General features: G+C 41.3%; 2 protein-coding genes across 3 annotated transcripts in view; one reads left to right on the plus strand and one right to left on the minus strand.

Moving 5' to 3' along the window:
• slc2a12 (solute carrier family 2 member 12) overlaps window positions 1-11,834 on the plus strand; it is a 19,377-nt gene extending 7,543 nt beyond the window's left edge. For both annotated transcript variants that reach the window (XM_060893797.1, XM_060893798.1), the window contains exons 3-6: window positions 1-256; window positions 2,330-2,452; window positions 7,360-7,492; window positions 9,301-11,834. The exon at window positions 1-256 is cut by the window's left edge and continues 1,106 nt beyond it. In XM_060893797.1, coding sequence (XP_060749780.1) covers window positions 1-256; window positions 2,330-2,452; window positions 7,360-7,492; window positions 9,301-9,397 — 609 coding nt within the window. In that variant the 3' untranslated portion in view covers window positions 9,398-11,834. The remainder of the gene's footprint in view (window positions 257-2,329; window positions 2,453-7,359; window positions 7,493-9,300) is intronic.
• Window positions 11,835-12,525: 691 nt separating this feature from the next.
• Window positions 12,526-20,910, minus strand: tbpl1 (TBP-like 1). The gene is made up of 7 exons (XM_060894652.1): window positions 20,730-20,910; window positions 17,200-17,390; window positions 15,977-16,059; window positions 15,815-15,878; window positions 15,605-15,708; window positions 13,855-13,949; window positions 12,526-12,996 (listed from the first exon to the last, which is right to left on the minus strand). Exons 2-7 carry the CDS (start codon window positions 17,332-17,334, stop codon window positions 12,917-12,919), a joined length of 561 nt encoding a protein of 186 aa, XP_060750635.1. The 5' UTR covers window positions 17,335-17,390; window positions 20,730-20,910; the 3' UTR covers window positions 12,526-12,916.
• Between the last annotated feature and the right edge of the window lie 1,091 nt (window positions 20,911-22,001).

Consider the following 22,001-nt stretch of genomic DNA (forward strand, 5'->3'; position numbering starts at 1 on the left):
CATGCTGATTTTTTGTTTGAACAGAATAAGACTCACCTTCAAATAAACCCCTTTAAACACACTCAGGTGCCCTGGATTTTAAAGAACAGAACAGCAGTAACAAACTCTGTGACACCGCCAGAGGATTCTTGGAAAGAGAGATCTGAGATTTCATTAGAATCCATGTCAGAGAGTGAGGTGTCTTCTTCCCTGAAATGGATCTCTCTGGTCAGTCTGCTTATCTATGTGGCAGCTTTCTCCTTCAGCCTGGGACCAAGTAAGTCCAGTGACACTTTATACAACAGAAACATTTCCTGAGTTTTCTGAAACTGAGTTTTGATGCTTGCTTCTTTAGCTTTACACTGTTGTTGCTGTAGGGCTGATGTAGTTCAGGACACAGTCCACTCTTACCCCTTTTCCACCAAAAAGAACCGGGTGCTGGTTCAGAGCTAGCGCTGGTGCTGGTTCAAAATTGGTTCCACTGGCGAACCTTCTAAGAACCTTTTTGCCTTTCCATCTGCTAGAGAGCCGTCACCGAGCCGAGTCTGACGTTATTTTATACGTGTCACATTTCCCAGCAACGTTAGCGCAGCAGCGGCAAACACAAACACATCGACAATGGCAGATGTCGCTTTACTGTTAATGCTCATGGCTTTGTGAACCTACATTGGCATCCAAACGCGGCGAATCCGACGTGTACGTGCAGCTCCATGTAATCTGTATAAACGGAGGTTGTAATCGAGAAAGTACATAACGTTATTTTATCATTAACACAGAAAAAAGTTAGCCTTAGCATGTAGCTACTTACTATCATGTGTGCTGATAATTGATCATATTGCTGTAAAGTAAAAGTGTATTAAACATTAGTATACTTAAGGTACATTATCAAATGCGATAACAGTAGCCCCGCCCACAGCCCCGCCCACAGCTCCTGACACAAGCGGTTCTTAAGTCTAGACCAGCAACGTTTCGGTGCTACTTAAGAACCACTTTTCCTGGTTCAGAGCCGGAAAGAACTGATTCTTTCGGTGGAAAAGGGTCAACTGTGTACCTGGTCTCTGTAACCATATGGTAGATATTTAGACTACCAGGACGTACAACTACACTAGAATGATGGATGCTATGCAGATGATAACGTAGTTCCACTTTGAAACGATTTTTTAAATACAGACGTTTCCACATTTTGTTTTTTTATAAATGGTTTTATTAGAGTTGTGATTCAAGGTACAAAAAAGAAAAACCATACACTACTCGTGTTAAGGTTACGGGACGCACAACCGAACCAGTGTCTTGTGACGAAGCCACCCACATAACACGCATTCGGCTTATTCCAGTAATGGCAACATGGTTCTGTCTAATTTATTCAGCACCTGCAAGATGAAGAGAACAGATGTAGTGCCAACCAGGAAATACTCACAAGATAGTAAATGATATTCACACTGGTCACGTTTGCTGTGTGAGCACCTGAGCGTGACTGTTCCCAGAGACCTTCACAGCATCGGTTTGGTTTCAGACCACTTCATTTTATTGAAACCACACGAGTACGATGAACACTTCCCGAGTGCAGACCGAGTACGAGCTGAATTCACGCTCACAGGAATCGTGTCACAGTTTCAGCGCAACCGAACTCACAGCTCCTCCTACAGGTGGTCTCGTGTTCGATTCCGTGCTGTGCTTCCCGGTCCACGTGACTACGTCCATATTACCAATTATTCTTGCAAGTGATGTTCTGTTTTGGACTAAACTGCCAAAATAAATGCCTTCTTAGACAGAAGACTCAGTGATGAATGAAGTTCTGTAACTTAACCAGTGATAAACGTCGCTTTGAGGGAATTGAGGGAACGGCGTTCCGTCTGTTTCAGCGTCTGATCTGTTTACTCAGCGTGACTGGTGTTTAACACGGGCTTTTATACTAAAGCACTGATACAAACGTCACTATCGACTGGATTAATGCCGTTTGTGTAGCCAGATTCGAACACTTCACTCAATTTACCGCCTTTTTTCCAGCTTTCATGCAACACTTTCGAATGTGCACTAAGAGCTTTTGTCAAAACTCATATAGCTGTAATACATTCAGTATAACTGTATATTAGAATCGAGCTCAGTCAGTACAGCATTTCAGTCTGGAGCACTGGAGTAAAATTTTTCCACCAATCACAGGTGGAACAGCCAGTGTTCTATGCGTATATAAGCGCACTAGTCTTTTTTCTTAGTGTCGTATGTCGTAATCTGTAATAAAGCAGTAGTAAGCGGTGTGATGAGAGATACATGGGCTTACTTGTGTTTGGGATTAAGACAATATGGTCAAAGGCTTTTTGTCATATTCTGACTGTGTGTCTGTTTATTTCAGTGGTCTACGTGGTTTTGAGCGAGATTTTTCCCACCGGGATCCGAGGAAAAGCCGTGTCTGTGGTGTCTGCCTTCAACTGGGTCATGAACCTGTTCATATCAATGACCTTCCTCACGCTCACAGGCAAGCCACCTTACCTACAGATATGAATCCCAGTGCAATATGTATACATGTTCTGATATATTACTGATCTGATCAATAATAGCAATAATTGCTGATTCAGCAGAAGCAACGTAGCAACAAATCCAATCTGTTGGCTCAAACGACGCTTCAGACCGATCCGACGGTGCTTTCGGTCCGACCCTTTTTTCAGTTCCCCCTCTCACGACTGTTTACAATGAGTCCCACGTTTACAGTTAATCACGTTGTCACGTACAACCAGGTTGTCACGTACAAAATCAGGTTGTCACGTACAACCTCTCATTAAGCGTATTTAAAGACAACGGATAAAAACGACGCTCAGAAGGAGGTAGCAATGATTTCTGACGCGTCTGGTGAACGAGCATTCGCTTGATTTGCCGAGCTTTTATAAAGCTTAGCATTGAGCACATGCGTCAATCAACCGTGTATTACACTTATTATTGTGTTATTTCAATTGTATTTATTTCTAAAGCATCCATCATCCTCTCGCAGAAGAAGAAGCGCTCGATAGGTGACACGCCGCCTCGTTTGTAATCGGGTTATTTTTAGGCCGTTAATTACTTCAAATCAACTTCTGTTGCTTATAAATGTTTAAGTATTAACAAGTGACGACGATTAGAATAAGAACATTTTGTGAGGTCTTTTTTATTGGTAATATTGGGTCAAAGTCGAACGTTATCTTTTAGCTTACGTAACATAAATACACGAGCGATGGCTGTCATTAAATAATCATTATTATGGTGATATTTGCTGTGACTGTTGACTGAGCCCTTAATGATGATGAGTAGGCTATCAGGAAATATACTATACATTAATCCTTCGCCACTTCGCGGTTCAAGTTTCGCGGTTCAAGTTTCGCGGCCTCAGTGCATCGGTGATTTTTTTTAAAGATTATTCATCGAAAAATAAAAATAACAACGGTTTCCCAGGATGCCAGACAAAGAGAGAAACTTTCTCAGAGGCTTTGTACATACCCATGGGCACTCAGACAAGGCACGTGATTGGCTCCCGGCGCGAGATCTGAGCTGATTGCCTGCGCATCATCGCATCCTCTCCCAGCTTCTTCCCTTGTTGTACTGTATCTCGGCGCTCTCGTTCACGCTGTCAACTGTGTCTCGCGTATTGTGTTTTCGTTAAGCCCTTACAATGCCTCCTAAGCGCCGTGCGCTTGCAAAAGATTCCACTAGTGAGCCCAAGAGGAAGAGGAAGATTATGGCCATAATTGAAAAGGTCAAACTAAGGTTTTATAGTTAAATAGATTTAAGTAAAATATATGTGAGTGAGTGAATGTATAATATTAAAGTTTTATAATTAAATAGATTTAAGTAAAATATATATATAAAGTATAAATATACATATTTTAAACATTCTGGTACCCACACACACATATACGGAAATTCCTGGGGGGGGCACTCCTACTTCGCGGATTTTCACCTATCGCGAGGGGTTCCGGTCCCCATTAACCGCGATAAACGAGGGATCACTGTATCATTTCATGTGTCTTCACCGGTAGGGGAAAAAAGCTCAAGTCGCATCGCAAATTTTTGAAAAAAGCCGCTTATAGCATTATGCCACCGAGCTAAATTCGTACAGTATTTTCTAGATTCTATAGAATTTTCCCCTTCGCTTGTACAGATAATTCTATTTAAAAACTATTTTCATTCTATTTGTTAATTCTGTTTTTAATTCTATTTATTACACAGACCATAAAAAGCTTTATGCTACATGTTATACACTGTGTATAGTTGTGTTATGTGACTAAGAAATTGTGAGTTTTAAACCCAGCATTTTTGGCCACAACCGTAGTTTAACCCTTGTATGTTGTTCGTATTTTTGTTATTCAGCCAGTGTTCGTGGGTCTTCTGGACCCGCTGCATTATTGGGTTTTTAATTCAACACAATCAAAAATTTTATGTTAAAATACTCTACAGATGTTTACTCACTCATTCATTCATTTTCTACCGCTTATCCGAACTACCTCGGGTCACGGGGAGCCTGTGCCTATCTCAGGCGTCATCGGGCATCAAGGCAGGATACACCCTGGACGGAGTGCCAACCCATCGCAGGGCACACACACACACACTCTCATTCACTCATGCAATCACACACTACGGACAATTTTCCAGAGATGCCAATCAACCTACCATGCATGTCTTGGACATGAACATGCAAACTGCACACACACAAGGCGGAGGGGGGAATCGAACCCCCAACCCTGGAGGTGTGAGGCGAACATGCTAACCACTAATCCACCGTGCCCCCCTACAGATGTTTACCCAATTACAAGCAATATAAACAGCATATATGGTTAATATTTGCTCTTTACCTTTATTACATCACATTTTTTAATTAAAGTGCTACTCGTTTTTTTGTTGTTTTTTAATAAAATGTAATAAAAAAAAGAAAATCAAATTTAATCAAGTTATGAGTGGAAAAAAATCAACAAATTTACAAGGAAGCAAAGTTTTTCAAAACTATTGATGTTTCTGAATATCCCACAGACCCGAACACCATACAAGGGTTAAAATCCCAGAAGCATCTGGTGAAAATTAAAGGAAAAGCTTTTTTTTTTTTTTAATGAAGTCTTTGTACAAATGTGATTTTGGGCATTTTGTATATCTTAAAAAAAAACAAAAAAAAAAAAGAGGAATGAAATAGAATTTTCAAATAATAGTCTTCGACAGATATTTTTGAGAATGATTTACACTATTTATCACACACTATTTATCACACAAGGTGAAAGAGATAATGGCTGAGGAAAAGTGTTATGTTGAGCCAAAAAAAAACATTGGGCAAGTTTTAAAAGTGTGTGTGTGGTTTTTTTTATCGTGTTCTGGTCAGCAGTGCCGTAGTGTTCTGTGTGTTTGATAGCGTCCGTGTACGATAAGGTTAGAGCAGCAGAGGTAGCACTGTGACACGATTAACACCGCTCGGTGAAACGGAGCTTGTCCGGAGTCTCAGTCTCAGAGACAATAAATTACAATAACAAATCTTCAATATTACGCTAACAAATATTCTCTTTCAAATATTCAATATTCAGGTAGAAGGTAATGTTAAATCTGTGTTTCGTGAAAGTCACTGCTGAGATAAAGGTCTGATTGTACAGTGACTAACACAACAACCTTCACCAAGTGCTTTAAAGCTCTTTCTAACAGTTGCACAATGACGAGACAGCTGGACTGAATGAAATGTGTAACTGGAGGAGCTTGGTTTAGGGACAGGTTGTACAGTTCCTCCTGATGCCTGGTGTATCTGGCTGGATTTTCGAGTCACATGCAGAATTTCTGCAAGTCCGAAGCTCTTGCTCAACGAAGGAGATGTTTTCGGTGTCGGTTTACTCTGTGAGCAGCGTAAACACGTATAAAGATGGCCGCACATTAAAAAAGTGCTACAATAGGTGTATTACGAAAACCAATCCCACCTCTTTCCAAGCTAAACCACAATATTTTCCCCACTAATAAGTCAGGACCGGGTCGTGTTCTCATTGTGCTGTGACACAGGCGGTTATGAGTTGCCTTAATGTGCACATGATGGCTTTAACGTGATCGTTGAGTTCACAGCTGACCAAACAATCAGCACAGCGCACCCAGGGGGAAACACTGTTTATTCAAACACTCAATTTATGACTGATGACATGGCTTAAATAATTAAATAAATAATCTTTATCTCTCTCTCTCTCTATATATATATATATATATATATATACACAGTATCTTATCAAACAAATTGGTTATTTATTAGAGTGTGAGGTTATTAGTTGAGGTTGGAGAAGGACAAACAGATCAGAGATCAGCAGCTGCACCGATTCTATACAAGTATTATTTACCTGAACAGCAGCTTACAATAGAGAGCCAGAGACTGCAGCTTGGGACGGGAACCAAGATCCATCAGCAAATAAACATAGAAATGAGCCAGGGGGAGAATGCGATCTGTGTAAAGTGTGTGAGTGGCATTGAGTGCCATTGAGTACTCAATGGCGTCCCATGAGTACTTCATATTTTTAACACGTTTAATGTGATGACAGACAAACGAACTAGATTTAGTCATTTTTCCTGAATGTCACATGATCATTATCAAGGTGATCATGGTGATCAAAATCATGGTGATCAAAGCTCACTGGTTAAGGTGTTGGACTACCGATCGGAAGGTTGCGAGTTCGAATCCCAGGTCTAGGTGATCAAAGCTCACTGGTTAAGGTGTTGGACTACCGATCGGAAGGTTGTGAGTTCGAATCCCAGGTCTAGGTGATCAAAGCTCACTGGTTAAGGTGTTGGACTACCGATCGGAAGGTTGTGAGTTCGAATCCCAGGTCTAGGTGATCAAATCTCACTGGTTAAGGTGTTGGACTACCGATCGGAAGGTTGCGAGTTCGAATCCCAGGTCTAGGTGATCAACGCTCACTGGTTAAGGTGTTGGACTACCGATCGGAAGGTTGTGAGTTCGAATCCCAGGTCTAGGTGATCAACGCTCACTGGTTAAGGTGTTGGACTACCGATCGGAAGGTTGTGAGTTCGAATCCCAGGTCTACCAATCTGCAACTGCTGGGCCCCTGGCTCAGTTATATAAAATGTGATTAAATGTAAGTTTCTCTGGATAAAGATGTTTATTGTCATTGTATACAATACAGAGAAAAGCTCTCGGACATCAACAAGGACAATTAAACGTAACTTAAAAGTTTGAAAAGAAGAATTAAGAATAAATAAATAGTCTACACTGTAAAATATACACACGCTTTGACATTAAGCGTAATGCCTTGATTATTATGTATAATAATATATTGATGTGTATATATCGCACATAGTATAAAACCGTTAGAAACATATCGCACGCAAAAATTAATTGCGCGTCGTTGTTGCTTGAAGCCGTTCTGTCTTTGTGACCCTTCGCAGAAAAGGTCGGCCTCCCCAGCGTGATCTTCTCGTACACTGCTATGAGCTTCGTGCTGCTGATTTTCGTGATCGTGTTCGTCCCGGAGACGAAGGGCAGATCGCTGGAGCAGATCTCCAAAGAGCTCGCCATGAAGTGAGAAAAAAACACACACACACACACACACACACACACACGAACACTCGTACACATGCACTCACACACTTTACACAGATCGCATTGTCCCTATTCACTTACTGGGAGTCAGATAAGGTGAGATGATCCTTGCTACAGAACCAAATGTCCAGAAGGTGGAGCTACACTTGCTAGTCTAAAGCCTAACACCAACCCAGACAACTTTTGGCTTGAATTCACCCACACAAGAGGAGAGAGATCTCCTCAATCCATGGACTTTTCGTCGTAATATTCATCACACTAATCAGTTTATAAATCATATCACAGCTTTCCAATGCTTTTATTCCAAAGCTTGAAATGCTCTCATTATTTACTGGTGGGGTCTCCGATTTTTGAAAGCCACTGTTGACATTTGAAATCACCAAAACAAACACGCCCCTAACCCAAATGGGTCCCACCCCTGTATTGATAGCTCCGCCCACACATACATATGTAACCCAGGCAACTAATGGAAAGAAATGTGTCTTTATCATAGCTGAAGTGAAGAACAATACGATTGCAGATAAACAAACAAGCAAAAATGACACACAAGCATAATCATGTAAAGGACAAAGGCATATATTAGTTCTGTGTAACAAAGTAAAACCAACGTTACTCACCTATCGAGAAGGAAAAAAGCGCCTCGGCGTCTTAAGTAAAGTTGGTCACATATTCACAGATTGGAGTTTCCTGAGTCAATAACTCCTGAGCTAAACACTGTTACTACACAAAACACGGTTGTAGCTGCGTCTCTACATTACTACGATAGAAAAGAGGTGTTATTTGTGTAGTAACAGCGTCACACATGCACACTGAACACTCTCCGCCCATATTGACAAGACACACCCCTTTCTGCTCATTGGCTACACATTCATTCATTCATTTTCTACCGCTTATCCGAACTACCTCGGGTCACGGGGAGCCTGTGCCTATCTCAGGCGTCATCGGGCATCAAGGCAGGATACACCCTGGACGGAGTGCCAACCCATCACAGGGCACACACACACTCTCATTCACTCACACATTCACACACTACGGACAATTTTCCAGAGATGCCAATCAACCTACCATGCATGTCTTTGGACCGGGGGAGGAAACCGGAGTACCCGGAGGAAACCCCCGAGGCACGGGGAGAACATGCAAACTCCACACACACAAGGTGGAGGCGGGAATCGAACCCCAACCCTGGAGGTGTGAGGCGAACGTGCTAACCACTAAGCCACCGTGCCCCCCATTGGCTACACATTTGTTTTTTTATTTTTGTTTAGTTTTTGGCCAGTTTTCTGAAGCATTTCTCAAAAACTGGAGACCCCACATTTAATAGATTAGTATCATACACTATATATATATATATATATATATATATATATATATATATATATATATATATATAATATTTGTCTATGTTAATATGGTGAAGTTTTCAGTGAGAACTTTTTAACATTTCTGGAAGGAGTCTCAGGTGTCACTTAGTGTCGTAACAGTCAGAAGTGAAGCTAAGAGAAGTTTCTTTTTTGCTGTATTAACTTTAAGGGGGACTTTCGTATCAAATGTCCCACAGCGTTGACTTAATTATAAATAGACAATAAAAATGGCGGTGGAATAATTGTAGAATGTAGAAACGAGTCGACGTCACTGTAGGTTCGCTTCGTCACAAAACACCTGATAATCCACTGATTATTTTGACCCCATATGTCTCAGTCCTTACTTTATATCACATTACTATAACATAAAGCTATCGATTTTAACGTATTTCACACACACACACACACACGCTGATATTTCCACAGGAACCATCTCGACAGCACCAAGTTGTGCCACCCGTGGCGAAAGAAGCCCAAGAGCCGCGAGCTGTCACAGGAAGAGAGATCCCTCGCAGCAGTCTGATCTCAACAAGGACGAAGTATGGAGAAGAAGAAGAAGAAGAGATGGTGAATCAGTTATGAAAGAGAAAGATGGATACAGGAACCTAATCAACAGGAACTAGGTGAGAGATCGGTGACCAGGCGGAGCCTAACCTGATACGACGTGATGCTCGGTGAAATGGCTGATGATCTGCGAGGAGCACACGCAAGACTCGCACCGAACCTCAAGTGCTTTATTATTTTTATCTGTCTTAATCCTTTTCTAGGTATGTGATTTGAGAACATGACTTGTTTTTAATGGTCATGGCCATCTGTAATGTGAAAAAAGATCGGAATCGATCCCTACGTTCGTCTCATAAAGTTTTTAAACGAGTATTTTATATGTGCGGATGTTTTCTGCTCTTGTGTATTGTTACACATCATCAACACGTCAGGGATTCTTCCTACCGCAGGTCGGAACATCCTCCAAGAAAAGCACTTTCGGACGTCCTTCAGCGGTCGGAAGACGAATAAGATGTAAAATAAATAAATAAATAAATAAATAAAAATCGACAGCAACGCAGGTCCTGTAGGGAACAGAAAAAAAAAATGGACCTTAACTTATTTGTCGTGAAACCTCTGACAGCTTTACGCAATGGCTGAACTTTCCGTTAATGTTCTGTTTGTTTATTCGTTACCGTGGTTACATTAGTTATTAACAAATATGTTCTTTTATATTACGGTAGGCTTTCGTTTAAAAATAAAAACATCTCCAACGTTCTAGTGTTTCTCAGGATACCACAGCAGTGTTCTCCAATATGATTGGTCATAAAGTGTTGATATCAAGTCTAGCGTTTCTATGGTAACAGCTCCTTGACAGGGGCATGTAAAGCTGGTGCTCCTGATAAACAGGTATAAAATAGTGCCTTTTTTTTTTTTTGTGTGCGTGTGGGACGTTTAGTATTAATGGAAGGAGTCTCCAGCGTCGGCGCTCAGTAGCAGTAAGGACAAGTCGGATGTTTTGGTGAGGAAACAAACCGTTAGAACATAAGAGCTACAGGAACTGACTTCGCAGTCGTTTCACAGCAGTCAATCAATCATCAATAAGTAACATGGCTGTGGTAGGAGATGAAGTAAACACTTTGAGACATTGTACAGGAACTTCACAACAGTGCCTTTGAGTATTTTTCTCTAACCGCACACACTGTGGTGTTTTATTCCTTACTTATCAGATACAGCCAGAGAAATATATTTGGATATAAAAAATCTACACACCCATTTTTTTTTTTATTTATTTATTTTTTTTGTTAGTTTTTTTAATTAAAATGTGTTTGTATTGCACTTGAAATTTTAAGGATGCTAGATCACCTTCTTCTTCTACGTTCGGCTTTCCTGTTAGGAAAATTACCTGGCAGCTTCATCTCCAACATCCTTCTACCATTATAACCATCTCCCTCCTCTGTACATGTCCAAACCATCTCAATCTGTCCTCTCTGACCTTGTCCCCTAAACAGACAACCTGAGCTGTCCCCCTGATGTGCTCGTCCCTAATCCTGTCCATCCTCGTCACTCCTAAAGAGAACCTCAACATCCTCATCTCTGCTACCTCCATCTCTGCCTCATGTCTTTTCCTCACTACTACAGTCTCTAACCCATACAGCAGAGCTGCTCTAACTACTGTCTTCTCCACCGTTCCTTTTATTCTTGCTGTCACACTACTGTCACACACAACACTCCTGACACTTTTCTCCATCCACTCCAACCTGCCTGCACCCGTTTCTTCACCTCTTTTCCACACGCCCCGTCACGCTGGACGATCGACCACTAATACTTAAACTCCTGCACCTTCTTGACCTCAGCACCCTGTAACCTCACTGTTCTACTTCCCTCCCTCTTGTTCATACACGTGTTCTGTCTTACAACTGACTTTCATTCCTCTTCTTTACAAAACCGACGACTCACGTGTTTAAATTTGGTACGTTTCACGTCGGATGCCGTTCCAGGCGCAGCCCTCTATATGTATTTATCCAGGCTTGGGACCGGTACAGAAATCAATGGCTTGCAACCCCTGTGGCTAGATTCGGATGCTAGATCATATTAAAGGTGGGAAAAAAATCTGATTTCGCTTTTCTTTTTCTTCCACAAAAGCCTACAACATTAATAAAATAGTCGTGTATATTTTTTATATCCAGCGTGTTTTGATGTTACGTTATAAATCCGTGTAAAACGTGCAGATTTCTAAAATAATGTTAACAACAGAAGAATGTAACCTTAAGATAATAAGTAAATGTTTAATTATAATGTTATACCGAGTCAACCATATTTAAGAAATGTTCACTTTCTAGAGTACGTGAGAGATGAGTGGAGATGTTATGCTAGCTGTGCCACTACTGTATTTACACTGCACTTTGGATTCAAGTGCACACTACCTGATGCCATGATTTGGATTGAACTGTGAAAATAAAGCAGTCTAACACCGTCGTGTGCTTCCTTTCATTTAAACCAAACCCGAGCATATAGTATGGAGGTTGTGTGATGTTCTTCTCGTCTAACAGACAGGCTGGATTACACTTTCATTCATTCACTCATCTTCTACCGCTTATCCGAACTACCTCGGGTCACGGGGAGCCTGTGCCTATCTCAGGCGTCATCGGGCATCAAGGCAGGATACACCCTGGACGGATTGCCAACCCATCACAGGGCACACACACACACACTCTCATTCACTCACGCAATCACACAATACGGACAATTTTCCAGAGATGCCAATCAACCTACCATGCATGTCTTTGGACCGGGGAGGAAACCGGAGTACCCGGAGGAAACCCCCGAGGCACGGGGAGAACATGCAAACTCCACACACACAAGGTGGAGGCGAGAATCGAACCCCCAACCCTGGAGGTGTGAGGCGAACGTGCTAACCACTAAGCCACCGTGCCGCCGCAAAGTATTTCAATGAGTTTAAAAGTGTGTGTAAAAAGGTACAAGTATTAGATCAAGTGCAGTGTCAACAATTTACCGTGACATTAATACGTTTCTGATTTATTTATTTATTTACATCTTTCTATACCACTTTCATTCCAAGAAGCACAAATTCAAGTAGAGTTTGAATCAAACTTGTCTTTATTCTCACCGATGTACGAGATGAACGAAGAAAGAGACGCAGCGTGATTATTATTTTATTCAGTCTTTATTATAAAATACCAAAGTGGACATTGTACATAAACACGTAAACTGCACGCTGCCTCGTGAAGCAGAGTGTTCTTGTTTAAGGTAAATATTACATCACGTCCTGTTTAGTGCGGCCGCTCTTGTTTAAAGTCCGTCCTCTGTGTTGCTCTACTAAAGCCAGCTTCAGTTTTTTTTTTCTGTAACTCCCGACGTTCCGGAAAAATAGCAACAGTGTCTCGTCGACTTTGGCGTCCATGCACTAAAATAACGTTTGATTAAAATGTTCGATTACTACACGACGATGAGGCCAAAAGTTTAACGTCTTACAACACATTCATTTATAAGGTGCTTCTTCGGGTTTTTCCAGAGTGTGTGTGGGTGTGTGTATGTTTTACGCCAGTTTTTTCTGACACTCGAACAGTAGAGGATATATGTGTTCCACAGCTGAGGCAACACTCTGAACATTTGGTCCTGGGAAGAGACAAAACGGTTCAAAGACATCAGAGACAAATCATCCAGAACACTTCTACAGGTCTTATGCATTTTAAATCATCAATACGGCTCAATAGGTGGCTCAAGAAGTTAAGGCTCTGGGTTGTTGATTAGAGGATCAGGGGTTTAAGCCCCAGCATTGCCAAGCTGCCACTGTTGGGCCCTTGAGCGAGGCCCTTAACCCTTTCTGCTCCAGGGTGCTGTATCATAGCTGACTCTGTGCTTTGACCACAAACCTCCAAAGATGGCATGTGTGGAAAAAAAAAATTCACTGTGCTATAATGTAGACGTGACAAAATAAAGGTTTCTATTCGTTAGATGAAGACAGAAGTCAAGTGATTTAAAGTGAGACTGATTTTTCTTTCTCAATAGACGATAGAGTTTTTAAGGTTTGCCCAAACCACCACTACTTAATCAATAAAAATGGTCTTTTCTGAATCAGGGAATGTCATTTGCATTTGGTTTGACTGCTGCTTTCACTGAGAGAGCAGTCGCTTCCTGTATCTCTGGCAGGAGCTCAAAAAAAAAAAGTGTACAAGCTACAGCTAAACCTCGTCTGTTCATCCTTCCGGTAGAGTTCCAGCATTTCATTGGCACTGGGTGACATGTGACATGCTCGAGGATCACAACCTGCAAGCTGCTTTTAACTCACTTGGTAAGTTTTTAAGTTACGAACTTAATGATCCAAGTGGTTTATTTCTCAGCCGAGATATACGTCACAGGCCAGATTCTCAGATATTTTCTATAAAGCTCATAAGTTCTGACTGGACAGATCTGTTTAATAAGGGCTTGATAGAGAAGTGGAGGATCTTTGTACAGGGATTGTGTAGCGTGTACCTGTAACTGTGATGCTGCCTGTGGAGAACACCTGCACTGTGCTCCTAAGGGTTTTAATTCTGTATGAAGCAGCTGGATGAAGCTCAGGCTCATAGCTGAACAAACAAAACAAAACCAAAACAAGCTTTTATTAGACATTTTCACTACATTTACATTGGCATTTACATCCGTGGCATTTGGCGCACGCCCTTATTCAGAGTGACGTGCAAAAGTGGTTTGAATTCATTAGCAATGATGCATTAATACTGGTTCACCATTCGCTAGGTTGCAGGAAGGAGACAGACAGTTTTTGATGTTTTGGCATCAATTAATTTGCAGTTCATTCCTCCACCTAGGTGAAGAGTCTTGATGCGTACCCACTAATGTGGGTGTGAAAAGTGCTCTGTTTTTGGCCTTGTGGGCAAGCGTCGTTTGGTTTTTGCTAGAAACTTTGAAGCTTTACAAAAATTGGTAACTTCGATCCCTAATAAGAAAAATGTCCCGGTGACGAGACAAAGCCCTAAATTGACACAAGAAAAAACAGAATCCGGCGTCTTCTGAGTGAGACACGATAAAGAGATTACGAACCATTCTTCCTCTTCACGGCGTTAATCTGGTTTAAAGGTGCTTAGCGTAGCTATATTTGGAACTAGAGTCCTGGAAGTTTGAAGAACAATTCGGTGATTTCTGAGCTCTAACACACTTCTAGAAACAAACTAGAATGGAATCAGATATCTTTGTCAAAGTGCTGGACCCAGAGCCTGAGGAGCTCTGCATCCTTCTCACCACCGGAGGGTGCTGTTACTCACACAATAAATCGGTGGTGTTCGGTTACGGATTCTACGAGTTTTAAATCTCAGGGTTGTCAAAGAGCTACTGTTGGGCCTCTGAGCCTTTAACCCCCAAATGCTCAGGTCTACGCTTATATTTTATTCTGTCTCACTGAACAAATGAAAAACCCGAACGATTCGGCTTTGCTCAGAAGCCGCACTGAACGATGGAAACCTCTGAATAAATGGATGTAAGTGTTCCTCGGTCACAACCCTATGGTCAGCATGCTCAACTAGAGCCGACTACTCTTTCTTTCTCTTCAGCTGCTTCATGCGATGTAGCTGCAGTGTCACTAAATTAACGTGTTTCCTATAAGGAATAAAAAACACTCGTCGGGGGGTGTGGTGTAGAGGTGCAGTAATGAAGGGAAATTACTGTTAACACTCTTCAGGGAAGGTTTTCCGCTAGATGTTAAGAGTGTGGGGATTTGTGTTCATTAAGCTATAAGAGCATTAGTGAGATCAGACACGATGTTGGGACGCTGAGGAAGTCTGAGTTTCGGTAAGTGTTCCAGTTCATCCAAAAAGTGTTCAGTGGGATCGAGTCAGGACGTTCAGGACACTCAAGTTCTTCCACTCCAAACTTAACACATCATGACTTTATGGCGCTCTGTGCTTTGTCATGCTGGAACACTTAACCTCTTAGTTCCAGTGTAGCACTACAGCATACAGAGACATTCTGTAGTATCGTGAGCTTCCGATATTTTTTAATCCATGTATAAGATGCCACTAAAGAATTATAACGTATTCGAACTAACGTGTGCTTTGCCTTGCGGTCAGAGCTGCTATTATAGAAAATGAATCCTTCTGACCAATCGGATTTGAGAATTCAACAGCGCTAATAATATAAACAGATGTTAACAGTAATACGTTTAGCGTTAATCATTTAGACCGTATAGATTTTGGATACTTCAGTTTCCAAAAGAAAACGAAGATCGTACCTGGCTATGGGACGGTTGTTCTTGGTGAACTCGATGAGGCGGATCTGAAAGGGCATGGAGCACACTGCCAGGACGTTTACTACCTTAAAATCTGAAAACCTGACCTGAAGGACAGCGTAAACACACACACACACACACACACACAGTCATTTTAACCCAATAAACAATAAAACTAATCAATATGAATGCGAATAAGATCCAAAACTAAACCTTGAATCCAATCTTCTGGAGGCAGCGGGCTAACCTCCTGGCACCCAGTTTAGCCTCGTCCTCGCTACGGAGAGAAAGATCGAGAAGTGACGTGGATCTTATTAGTGAGCCGAAGGATTAGATTAGAGACATATGAGTAAAAGAGCTTTCTGTCATTGAGACCTTGTTGCACCAGTGCAAATGATTTTCCCTGATGACCATATTGAGGCAGTGATGCGAGGTTTGCGGAGCTTCATCAGCACTTTCTGGATGGAAACGGAATACAAACAACATTACGATCAGAAGGATTTGGCTCAACTGTCAAGAATAAAAATCTTTAAGACGTGGCATGTTATTATAGATGTTATTATATTATTATACAGTTTCCATGTAGTCCTTTAACAAATCACCAACAGGTGCCTTGGGACTTTGTTTTAGTTTAGATTGAAAAGTTTTACATGCACACTTTCTTATTACCTGCACTACGTAAAATCTTTTTTCCTCAAACAGGAAGAAAGTAAGTGTGCATGTAAACATTTCTAGAGGCGAGTAAAACCCTGTATACAGATGCCCCTTTTCCACCGAGGCAGTTTGAGTGCAAGTTCTGAGCCAGAGCCTAATTTAGAATCAGTTCTTTCTTTTTCGACAGCCAAAGCACCGGCTCTGAACCAGGAAAAGTGGTTCTTAAGTAGCACCAAAATGTTGCTGGTCTAGACTTAAGAACAGCTTGTGTCAGGAGCTGTGGGCGGGGCTGTGGGCGGGGCTACTGTTAGTGCATTTGATAATGTACCTTAAGTATACTAATGTTTAATACACTTTTACTTTACAGCAATATGATCAATTATCAGCACACATGATAGTAGTTAGCTACATGCTAAGGCTAACTTTTTTCTGTGTTAATGATAAAATAATGTTATGTACTTTCTTGATTACAACCTCCGTTTATACAGATTACATAGAGCTGCACGTACACGTCGGATACGCAGCGTTTGGGTGCCAATGTAGGTTCACAAAGCCATGAGCATTAACAGTAAAGTAACATCCACAATTGTTGATGTGTTTGTGTTTGCCGCTGCTGCGCTAACGTTGCTGGGAAACGTGACACGTATACAGTGACGTCAGACTCGGCTCTGTGACGGCTCTCTAACCGATGGAAAGGCAAACCGGTTCTTAGAAGGTTCGCCAGTGGAACCAACTTTGAACCCGGTTCTTTCCGGTGGAAAAGGGGTAAGAGACACTCCAAGTTTCTACAGCGCAAGTTAGACTGCATTATCTTCATGAATCTGTGCAGACTGACCCAGGAGAGAAAAGTGTGGTCTTTTCTTTTTTTTTTTTCAGCCACAAATGTGGCTGCCTTGTCTCTATTTTAGCTGTACAGAGGTTTAACTCTTGGATTCGTAACGCACCCCGACTTCTGGTCTGTAGATGACGTTAGTCCCCTCCAGGCCGATAGTGCGCAGGTTTAAATGACACCTGGTCCTGAAGACAGAAACCACGTTTGTGATGATAATGTCCAGCGCCACATCGTTACTCGGTTCCATGAGGCTTCTTTGGACGGAGGGAGCTTTACAAATACATGTCACGTTCCAGAAGGAGCCTAAAGAAAACAAAAAAAAGCATAGAGTTATATATCAGAAATTGGATTCGACCACTGTCAATTCTCATCTTTAACTCCTTAACAGCTGGTATTACATTAGTTGTGACACAAAATATGATTCAGCAGCTGTGAAGTATTGAAGTATTGTGTACTAGTATTGAAGCCGTTTGATAAAAATGTCCCTATGATGTCCCCTTGGGTGTCATCCTATCAGTTTTATCTTTATAGATTTTTCTGTAGAAATATACACAAAATTAAACAAAGCTCCTCACCAGAACGACAGAAAAAATTTGGTCGTAAATAATATTTGCAGTTTTTCCCTACAGAGACTGTGATTATACTTGAAACTTGTTTGGTGTCTGATGTGCCTTAGTGCCTTAAACACAGTGCATGTATGTATAGCACAATAACGAAGGACAGGGTGTTGTATTGAAGCCCACAGTGAAGCACAGTGAAGCTGAAAGTGTATTCATTTTTGGGATGGAAGAACCTGTCCCTAAGGTGTTTATAAGGCGGACATTTGAACAGCACGACCATCACACCCCTGTGTGTCTCTTTTGGAAGCCGACAACTGTCTAGAACGTCTCTTTTATGCTGTAGTGTTAGTTCCCTTCGCTGTTCCGGCATGACAATGCCTCTGTGCACAAAGCACAGAGCTCCTTGAAGACATGGTGTGTTAAAGATGGAGTGGAAGAACTCAAGTGTCCTGCACTGAGCCCTTTGGGATGAACTAGATCACTGACTGAACCCCAGACCTCCTCTTGCACCATCAGTGCGTGATCTCATTAATTCTCTTGTAGCTGATTAAACACAAATCACCACAGTCACACTCCAGCATCTAGTGAAAAGCCTTCCCAGAAGACTGTTTGCTTATTTTAACAGAAAAATAGTGAAATAAATCTGTGTTGGGATGTTCAAGTACGTATGTGTGTAATGGTCGGCTATGGACATATTTGTGAATATATGGTGTATTCTTTTAGATGGTTCTGTTTCATTTTAGTATACAGAATGCATGTTTGAGGAGGTGTAACATGGACCATAATTTCAATAATGGGAGTTTTGCTCTTTGCACATGTTGTCTCACATTTCAGTTGATTGCTGTTTTGCACAATACTTTACATTATCTCATGTAACTGCTGCTATAATTAATGTGTTCGTTCCAGTATTTCTGCACACGTAATATTGTTGAACATACAGTATTTACAGTATTTACACTGGTCAGTGCTGGTTTTGTGTATTGTCTTTTGTGTATTGTCTTGTATTTTTTGTTTGCACTGTCTTTTTGTCCTGTCTTGTTGTCCTGCACTGTCTTGTTACATTTACAGCATTTGGCAGACGCCCTTATCCAGAGCGACGTACATAAGTGCTTAAATCTCTAACATTGAATACATTAATGCTGGCTCACTAAGTTACATACTTAAGATACCATGAGTTTAAAACATTTGTTCAAAGTTACAATGAAAAAGTATCAAAGGTTGAGTTTGTTTTTTTTTAATGCAAAAGATAAGGAAAGAAGTGCTAGTTGAAGTGTTTCCTGAATAAGTAGGTCTTCAACCGCCGCTTGTTGTCCTGCACTGTCTTGTCTTTTGTGTCCTGCACTGTCTTGTCTTTTGTGTCCTGCACTGTCTTGTCTTTTGTGTCCTGCACTGTCTTGTCTTTTGTGTCCTGCACTGTCTTGTCTTTTGTGTCCTGCACTGTCTTGTCTTTTGTGTCCTGCACTGTCTTGTCTTTTGTGTCCTGCACTGTCTTGTCTTTTGTGTCCTGCACTGTCTTGTTGTCCTGCACTGTCCTGTTGTCCTGCCTTTTTGTCCTGCACTGTCTTTTTGTCGTCTTTTTTGTCCTGCACTGTCTTTTGTGTCCTGCACTGTCTTGTTGTCTTGTCTTTTTTGTCCTGCACTGTCCTGTTGTCCTGCCTTTTTGTCCTGCACTGTCTTTTTGTCATCTTTTTTGTCCTGCACTGTCTTGTTGTCTTGTCTTTTTTGTCCTGCACTGTCTTGTTGTCTTGTCTTTTTTGTCCTGCACTGTCTTTTGTGTCCTGCACTGTCTTGTTGTCTTGTCTTTTTTGTCCTGCACTGTCCTGTTGTCCTGCCTTTTTGTCCTGCACTGTCTTTTTGTCGTCTTTTTTGTCCTGCACTGTCTTTTGTCCTGCACTGTCTTTTTGTCTTGTCTTTTTTGTCCTGCACTGTCTTTTGTCCTGCACTGTCTTGTTGTCTTGTCTTTTTTGTTCTGCACTGTCTTTTGTCCTGCACTGTCTTGTTGTCTTGTCTTTTGTCCTGCACTGTCTTGTTGTCTTGTCTTTTGTCCTGCACTGTCTTGTTGTCTTGTCCTGCACTGTCTTTTTGTCTTATGTCCTGCACTGTCTACTTGTCTTTTGTCCAGCACTGTCTTGTTTGTCTTGTCCTGCACTGTCTTGTTGTCTTGTCTTTTTTGTCCTGCACTGTCCTGTTGTCCTGCCTTTTTGTCCTGCACTGTCTTTTTGTCGTCTTTTTTGTCCTGCACTGTCTTGTTGTCTTGTCTTTTTTGTCCTGCACTGTCTTTTGTGTCCTGCACTGTCTTGTTGTCTTGTCTTTTTTGTCCTGCACTGTCCTGTTGTCCTGCCTTTTTGTCCTGCACTGTCTTTTTGTCTTATGTCCTGCACTGTCTACTTGTCTTTTGTCCAGCACTGTCTTGTTTGTCTTGTCTTTTTTGTCCTGCACTGTCTACTTGTCTTTTGTCCAGCACTGTCTTGTTTGTCTTGTCCTGCACTGTCTTTTGTCCAGCACTGTCTTGTTTGTCTTGTCCTGCACTGTCTTTTGTCCAGCACTGTCTTTCTGTCTTGTCCTGCACTGTGTACACCAGGTCACACAGTTGCACTTTATGTATCTAGGACTAACTTACTAAGTCCTTATCTCTGTCTTTGTGTTATGTAGCACCAGGTCCTGTATAAACACTGTCTCATGTCACTGTGTACTGTAACAGCTATATATGGTTGAAATGACAATAAAAGCTTCTTGTCTTGATTAGCATTAGCTCTGCTAGCTAATCAGACCTGCAGCACTTTAGCACGATATAACGTTCAGAAGGTTTTGCAAAAACAAAAAACTCAGCATCCTTGTAGTGTTAATGTTCTACAACTAGACTTTCCTCCTAATGTTGATTTTATAAGTTGTGTTCAATACAACCACGTATTTGTATATTACCAGTTATAAAAAATGGCCCCTCCTAGCACCCAATTTTCTATGAACACGTAATAAACAGTCCGGTACGTTATTACGAGTCATAATCACTGTGTTATTAACGCGTTATTAACTTCACCAGGTTAACAAAAGCGCTGCCAAAATAAACAAACAAATAACTTACTTTTTTGCAGAAATAATTACACGCAGTTGCAGTAATGTTTGTGGGGAAAAGCCTCTGTCTGTGTCAGGAGGAGAATAAAGCAGCTACACTACGCTTCTGATACACAAAACCAAACAAAGGCTTTTCCGTACTAGCTTATACATAGCAACAGACTAGCGGCCATTGGTGCCTGTGACGTCACTTCCTGTTGCTATGGCGGAAGGGTAGCTGCTTAGGCTACCGCGCCGAGCAGTGGATTCGGAGGATAATGCGATGCTAAGCTAATATGGTGCTAATCACAACAATTCGTCTAATAAAGCTATAACACACAAACACACACATTTGTCTAAATTGAACTTAAGTAGAATATTAAGTAGCGTTTTTTATATCCTGTGAATGGAAAAATTATATTTAAACAATGTGTTGTTGAGGTGGTTAATGGTGTAAATTAATCAATGCCAAGTCAAGAAGCTTTTAGAAGTTTCTCCAGGACCATGAAGCTACATAATAGTGCATTACAAAAGACAAACAAGACAGTGCAGGACAAAAGACAAAAAGACAGTGCAGGACAAAAGACAGTGCAGGACAAAAGACAAAAAGACAGTGCAGGACAAAAGACAAAAAGACTGTGCAGGACAAAAGACAAAAAGACTGTGCAGGACAAAAGACAGTGCAGGACAAAAGACAGTGCAGGACAAAAGATGGTGCAGGACAAAAGACAGTGCAGGACAAAAGACAAAAAGACAGTGCAAGACAAAAAGACAGTGCAGGACAAAAGACGGTGCAGGACAAAAGACAAAAAAGACAGTGCAGGACAAAAGACAAACAAGACAGTGCAGGACAAAAAATAAAGTGCAGGACAAAAGACAGTGAATTACAAAAGACAAAAAATACAGTGCAGGACAAAAGACGGTGCAGGACAAAATACAATGCAGTACAAAAGACAGTGCAGGACAAAAGACGGTGCAGGACAAAATACAATGCAGTACAAAAGACAGTGCAGGACAAGACAAGACAAAAGACAGTTTTTACAAAGACAAAGGCACAATTACAAGACATTACACAAAAGACAATACACAAAAGCAGCACAGACCAGTGTAAATACTGTAAATACTGTATGTTCAACAATAATACGTGTGCAGAAATACGGGAATGAACACATTAGTATTATAGCAGCAGTTACATGAGATAATGTAAAGTATTGTGCAAAACAGCAATCAACTGAAATGTGAGACAACATGTGCAAAGAGCAAAAAACAGCATGTAAACAGCTTGATGTATGTATATTGGAAG

This window comes from Tachysurus vachellii, chromosome 19 (assembly GCF_030014155.1).
Source record: "Tachysurus vachellii isolate PV-2020 chromosome 19, HZAU_Pvac_v1, whole genome shotgun sequence".
In the NCBI taxonomy this organism is placed as follows: Eukaryota; Metazoa; Chordata; class Actinopteri; order Siluriformes; family Bagridae; genus Tachysurus; species Tachysurus vachellii.